Source organism: Bombus bifarius, unplaced genomic scaffold (genome assembly GCF_011952205.1).
Source record: "Bombus bifarius isolate JDL3187 unplaced genomic scaffold, Bbif_JDL3187 scf7180000008407, whole genome shotgun sequence".
Classification (NCBI taxonomy): Eukaryota; Metazoa; Arthropoda; class Insecta; order Hymenoptera; family Apidae; genus Bombus; species Bombus bifarius.
Window position 1 is genome coordinate 21,401 of NW_022884641.1, and position 6,824 is coordinate 28,224.

The window sequence follows — 6,824 nt, forward strand, 5'->3', positions numbered from 1 at the left end:
AATATCATAAAAAATAGTAGTATTGAATTATGTTATGTGTTATAATATTATCAAGTTTTTTACATAAATGTAAATAATATTTATACATTTATTATATTATATGTATTATATGATGCATTAAAATTATTACAAAAATGAATATACGATAATATAAACATGTATTTCATACATATTTTCTGATATACTGTGTATAAGTATATTAAAATTATACATATAATCTCTTTTAATGGAAGACTTGATTTTGGAAGCCACAAAGATTTTGCATTCCAGCAGGAAGCATATAGGATCATTTAACAGTTTCAGTTTAAATCTATTATTGTTTTAATATAGATCGCAGAGTATCTAAGAATATATTCGCATGATGTTCCGTAAATGTCAAGGCAGGTCTTAATCTTATCGTCGCAGTACCACAGCCACCGGTTTGAATACCTGCTCGTGAAGAGTTAGAAAATTTGTCTATTATATTTTATTATATTAATCGATTTAATGTCTAAGTAAATGATAGCGTTTTAGAAAAATTGTCATTACAATCAATGGGTATTAGTTATACGATTATCATACCTTTGCTTAAAAGTTTCTTAATTATCGTATCTCGTAATTCAGGCGAAGAGCAGTTAAATGCAATGAACGTTCCACGTCCACGTATCGAATTAATCATCGTGGAAAATTCATTTTGCAAACTCGTTAATTGTTTTAGCATATAATCGCCAACAGTCGTAACCCTATGCAAAAGATTTTCCTTCCTTATCGTCTCTAATATTGCTTCGAGTAATATCATTTTGCTGGGATCTCCCATCCAGGTGTTGAATATACGGTAGGATTGTTTAGGTCTGTAAAGTACATGGACTATGTTGAACGAGCAGATGACGAATCTTGTAAAACAACGAATAGCTTTGAAGCAATTTTACTTTAAAGATTTGACATGGTAATAGCCGCCCAATTGCATTTTCTTGCTAAAGGTCACCACATCTGGAGGAGATTCTAAATTGAAATGTTCGTGACACCACATTTTTCCTGTTGGCCCACCCCCAGTTTGTACTTCATCGATTAATAATGCCGCATCGTGCTGAAATAGTAATAGTAATGGTAATAACATATCTGAAAATTCTAAATATATAATAGATAACGTTTGCTGTATTGAATTTGAACTAATACTTTTTTTGTTATACGCTGTAATTCTTGAAAAAATTCAGGAGATGCGTGATTATCACCTCCTTCCGCCTGAATTGGTTCAACTATCACACCAGCAACTGGAATTTTCTTCTCAGTTTTGTACTTTTCGAATAATTCCTCTACCTGATAATAAAATAACCGGTAATAAAATATGTTATGGATACAAACGAAACTAACTAGAGAATTATATTATCGTTGATAATTAATGGAAACAAACACAAAAGTTAATTACTTCGGCTAGACATCGATTATCTTCTTGCTGATTTTCTCGAATATTTTCATCCAAGGGATATTTATATACAGGAAATGACGCGGTGGGCCAATCAAACCCTGGAATATCTATTTTATGAATATATTTGCTGTGCGTTGTTGAAAGAGATCCCAATGTTCGTCCATGAAATGCACCTATATCGATATTGATATTATATTCTCGACTGATTTAACACGGAAATCGCTAGATAGTTTATGTAAATAAGAAATTTAACACCCTTTTCTACCTATTTATACGACTATAAGTTAGTTACCTTTGAACGAAAGTATCGAAAATCGCGGAGTACCAGGTGTTTGATTCATCATACAACTTTCCATTTCCTCTCTCGTGAACGGAGCGTCTCCCCTTTGTTTTTCAGCATACCAAATAAAAATTGTTTTAAATGCATTTTCATTCGAACAAGAGCCACACATCATGGTTGTGATGTGAGACAATCCCGGTGGGGCAATCTGTATATTACGTAGTAAATATATTGCAAGTTACATAAATTACACAATCGTAGTCATATACATGCATTAAGATGTTTCCATTTATATATTTGCAAAATATTATTAGGCAATAAGATTAGGTACACGTAAGTATAGCTGTCATTAAGATATTCGCGTACCTCTTTATGTAGCAAAATTTTCCTCAGTTTATCTGGCCAATCCTTTCCAGGAAAAACACCTAACGCAGGCCTATTTGCTATAATTTTCTATTAAAAATGTAAATCAATATATTTTTGTTGTTCGATGTGCAATATGTACATACATGTAGTAATTCAATAACATTTATTAACTCGTTAACTAATGTTATTATTAATTCTATATTTTTTCTACGCGTAATGCGTCGAATGTATCAATGCGATGAAATTACATAGATATTTTAAAATAAAGAACGGATCGTTTAAAGATATTCCGTTTACCTGATTAACCGGATCAGCGAGAGCTTTTAACATAGCTGGATGATTGTAGCCCAGAGGCATCGACGAAATTTGCATATAAACATCAAGCAGAGTATTCCCATCGACGTCCGTTATATAGTTACCTACTGATTTTTCGTAGTCTGCGAAGAATTGTACGGAAGAGGCTTGCTGCAGTCAGATTTCAACATGTAACCCATTTCATCTCTAGTATACATATTTAGAGAAGATTAAACGTTACAAATAATACATGATTCATTTTATTACTCAAATATAATAACTTATTACGTTTGTTTCTAAAAAGTGTTTATAATATTAGGCTGCAGATATGTAAGAATAATAATGTGAATTTCTCTTCAAATGTAAGTAGCTTTCTTTCAACAAGTTAAAGTAGATGATCATCGACATATATATGTCCAATGTTAGGAATTAAATAAAAAAGATATTTGAAATATTTCGATGATTTTGAACGTACTTGCATCGAAGTGAGTTCCTGCAATAAACTACGAGATCGAGGTCCTGGTATTTCTGTTGTTACTATAGGCTTTTTTGGTTCCTCTACGGATACGGTCAAGCATCTCTTCCAGGATATTGCATACCCTAGGTGATTCCATAAACAAGTAATTTTTATTTTCGTTTCAACAAATTCTTGTAGTGTCCTATATTAACTTAGCATTGTTAAGTAAGAAGGAGAATATAAACTGTGCTCGTTTCATCCTCTAAATATCATAATGAGAACTTTGAATATTTTTGCATATTTATAAATGTATAAAAATATTCAGTTTATTTATCAGTTTTTCAAGTGAAAATATGCTCATGTTCGATTTGTTTTAATTTTTTCTGTTTAAATATCAAATGTAAGATATCATGTAAGATTTCACTGACGTTAAGATTCGTTATAAAGTAGTCTAGGTCTAGCGTAACGTGTAACGTATCGACTTCAATCACGTTGTTCACAACCCCCGATTTAATAGATTGAGCGTTTAGTTTTATTGATGTCAGTCGTGGGTAATTGGTGTCGTATTGACGTGCTTTTGTTCCAACACACTTACACCAGCAACGGTGTGCCCAACGTTCGTTTAGCTCACAATTATAATCATCTTCGAATAAATCAATTTCTCATCCATAAAGGTTCGTTTGGAGTTTCGAATTGGCTGATATCTCTTCTTTACTTACCAGTTATAATACCTAATCTTGGATCGTTGTTATCGCGTGCAATTAACTCGTGTCTTTTGCTATTTTTATCATAACTGATAACGATAAATTTTGTATCGCCGAAAATTTCGAAACCATTGTGTACTTGGAGGATTATTTTCCGTACGTTGCTTCGACGAATATGGTATAATATATTATACAAACATTACTTTATTATTACGTGTACCTATACTTATAGCTGTTTTAAATAAAATATTTTTTTCAAGGTTTTATTTCTTTTTCTCATGCTTTTAATCAAACGTAAAATCGATGTTTAAATAATCTATATCGCTTCGTACAAGTTTTTATACTTTGTCGACTAATTATACATTGTGATAGCGATCATTCCCATCTTTGCTATACGCAAGTGAATTAAAACTAAATTTTTGACGATGTCGATTTATTTGCATGAAAATTGTACATCAAAAGCAATTATTTACACTTGAAATTTATCTCTGAAAGTACAAGGTTATGAACAAGTTTATAGCTGTTTAAGAAGAGTTTACACATGTAAACATCGACGATTCGTTCAATTGTATGATATTCTCGATTTTGATAAGACAAGAAGTGAAATGGGCGTCAATAGCTTTTTTTAGATACGAAAGAAGTACATAACAGAAGTTTAAAGGTTAAGGTAGGGATAATAGAGGCTTAAAGATCATCGTATATTCAATCTCCTTTACTACGAAACATGTATATACATAATAAACGTGATATTTGTTGAAATAATTGTCGAATAAACGATACTCAATTCCACCATCTTTCGTGGGCACAACTCAAGTTTCGACTAGAACAAAATGACTATGAGTAATATATTTCTACAAAATATATCATAATACGATACTTGGATACTTGGATGGTATGGTACTTGGATTATCATTCTAATCGATGTTTGCTTTGAAAGACAAAACGTTTTAACGATAAAATATTCACATCTCGTAGAAAACACTCCTTCAAAGATACTTTCTATTTTGCTACTGTCTTTTTTTGCCTATTTTCATAGTTTATTGAAAAAAAATTAAACACGTGGTTGTTAAGAGAGGAATCTGGGAAAATGTACATGATTTCAGTTTAACATAAAGTTGTTAAATTAAGTTTTTAATCGATCAGGTTTTCGTATGTACTATGTACTATTTGTGTATACTTTGCGAAGGATTACTAAACGGGGGGAAAAAATGTAACATAATCATTGTCAGAAAATAATAGAGAAAACCGTAAAAGAAGGAAATTGATGGGGGAGAGCAAGTTATCGATTTTCTAAGTCTATCGGACTGGTTTACTGTCCGAAATGGCTGCTAGCTATTTCTCTCGCATCGTTTCAATTTGGTTGTTAAAGACCAAAGAAACAAAGAATAAGTGGATGAAACAAATGGACATGGAGACAAAGTCATCGGAATGGAGAAAAATACGGTCGTAAAAATAGATTGTACCTTTGAATAACTGCCGTGAAAATTTTCGAGTAAAGAGCGCAGTTTGACACTTGTTAGCGAGCATCTTGCGTGTGGTATTCTAACACTGGCCTAAAGGTTAAGTTTCGCGAGAAATGGAGAATCACGCCGAATAAAACGCTCCCTCGAAGGGATGGATTCGGACTGGTCACCGATATAACACTCTGCAGATCCTTGCGCAGGAAATGTTTGATCGTTTCCGAGACTGTACGAACATTCACGAGCTAGTTTCACTTTGACCGCGAACTTTTAACTAAACGTCGCGCGCGATGTAATATCGTTCGTTTGTTCGATACGAGTTCGATCTTTTCGAGTATTAGTTGAAAGATAATAACGAAAATGAACGAAACAACACGTGACACATACGCGCTTGACATACATCTACAGATCAGTACGTTTAATTATCGATAAATGCTTGCAACGTCCAACTTTCATCCCTGCAGGACGTCTTCGAACGAATACGGACATGTACGAACTTTCACGATTGTTTAAAACTAATGGCGGGATCCACGGTACTCTCGTGATCGAGACTCGCATCGTATCGCATCACGTTTAGATAATTATAGTTTATGATCGAATGAAACGATCCGAATCGTTTTTGATTTAAATAATTTTGCATCGTTTACTCATTGTATCGATAAAGTTTGTCTTAACGGAGATCCGTTTTTTAATGTTGATATCTTTAAAAGTCGACGAAACACGTAAGTGTCGGTAATGTGTCAAATGTGTTCTCTTTCGAAACGTTTCTTTGCTGTTTGTCTCAAGAGACAAATGGAAGATGGAATAGGTTTCGTTCAGTTACTAAATCGAACAGTATATCGGATTTTTGAACAATATATTTGTTGTGTTACGTTGATTATGAAAATTAATTCGATAAACGATTCTAAATTAAATGGTAGATAGACTTAAAGATCCCCACTTATGTGTGCGATTCTTTACAAGTTCCCTGTATTTTATAACGCTAGATATACATATTATTATTTAGTACTAATATCAACTAGAAAGATGGCTACGTAAACATCCAAGAAGTTGGCTTTCCCTCTGCGCAGTTAGCGTTTGCTTGATTTTAAAATGCCATTGCGTTTCGTGCCACGAATAAAAATGGGTCTGTCAATTGTTGCGAATAACGACTAACCGAATAACGAAAGTGAAAGTAAAATTTCTGTGCTTTTCTTAATGCACCGCGTGTTACTTACGAAACTGGCTTGTTACGAGATGAGGTTAATTTCGATGCAGAGCCAATTTCATCTGTCACACTCAAAAATCTTGTACCAATATTTGCATCGTTCCTGACCTCTTTACCATTACATATTTACTTTATCGTATTACTATCTACTTACTTACTAGAACGCGCATTCTACGATAATTCCTTTTCACGAAGCAATCGGGACTTATACAATTTATATCATACTTATTCTAATCGTTTTATTAATTACTCGTATTAGAGCGATAACTCTATCAATTAGTAACTATCGAAGACGTTAATTAGTTTAAAAAACGGTAGGTTAACCCCTTAACCTACAAGTACGGGCATAGCCCGTAGTAGATGATCGGACCAAACGTAAATAGTACGATGATCGGGCCAAATATAATATGTAATATATAATAGCTTGTTTACGTTTTCGGCCGAAAATTCTCGAACGTAAATCGTAGGTTAAGGGGTTAAAATTTGTCATTCTTAAACTTTTCTCATAATTCGCAAAGTGTAACAAGTAAATTTTCAAACATCAGCCTGCTCTTGGACTAATTGTTTATATACACGACATATACGAAAAAATTTGATAAAATATAAGTAATTTGTAAGATTTTTACCTATCTAGTAGTTTGAATATCTTCT

At 32.9% G+C, this 6,824-nt stretch overlaps 1 protein-coding gene across 3 annotated transcripts; it reads right to left on the bottom strand.

Moving 5' to 3' along the window:
* Positions 1-141: 141 nt before the first annotated feature.
* On the bottom strand, positions 142-5,241 carry LOC117212865 (4-aminobutyrate aminotransferase, mitochondrial). 3 transcript variants are annotated; one of them, XM_033457956.1, is made up of 10 exons: positions 4,970-5,241; positions 2,821-2,945; positions 2,349-2,516; positions 2,052-2,138; positions 1,698-1,893; positions 1,406-1,578; positions 1,150-1,296; positions 909-1,066; positions 562-830; positions 142-429 (listed from the first exon to the last, which is right to left on the bottom strand). In XM_033457956.1, exons 1-10 carry the CDS (start codon positions 5,031-5,033, stop codon positions 314-316), a joined length of 1,503 nt encoding a protein of 500 aa, XP_033313847.1. In that variant the 5' UTR covers positions 5,034-5,241; the 3' UTR covers positions 142-313. The 3 variants fall into 3 exon arrangements, with proteins under 3 accessions (XP_033313847.1, XP_033313848.1, XP_033313849.1); XM_033457957.1 differs by having other exon boundaries at positions 157-429; positions 1,156-1,296; positions 4,970-5,239; XM_033457958.1 differs by lacking the exon at positions 4,970-5,241 and having other exon boundaries at positions 157-429; positions 2,349-2,552.
* Between the last annotated feature and the right edge of the window lie 1,583 nt (positions 5,242-6,824).

Coding starts and splice junctions, on each gene's coding strand:
- LOC117212865 (XM_033457956.1), bottom strand. CDS start 5,033: ATGCTCGCTAACAAGTGTCAAACTGCGCTCTTTACTCGAAAATTTTCA. Junction 2,517..2,820: donor AGGAACTCACTTCGATGCAA/GTACGTTCAAAA, acceptor ATCTGACTGCAG/CAAGCCTCTTCCGTACAATT. Junction 1,579..1,697: donor TTCGATACTTTCGTTCAAAG/GTAACTAACTTA, acceptor ATATCGATATAG/GTGCATTTCATGGACGAACA.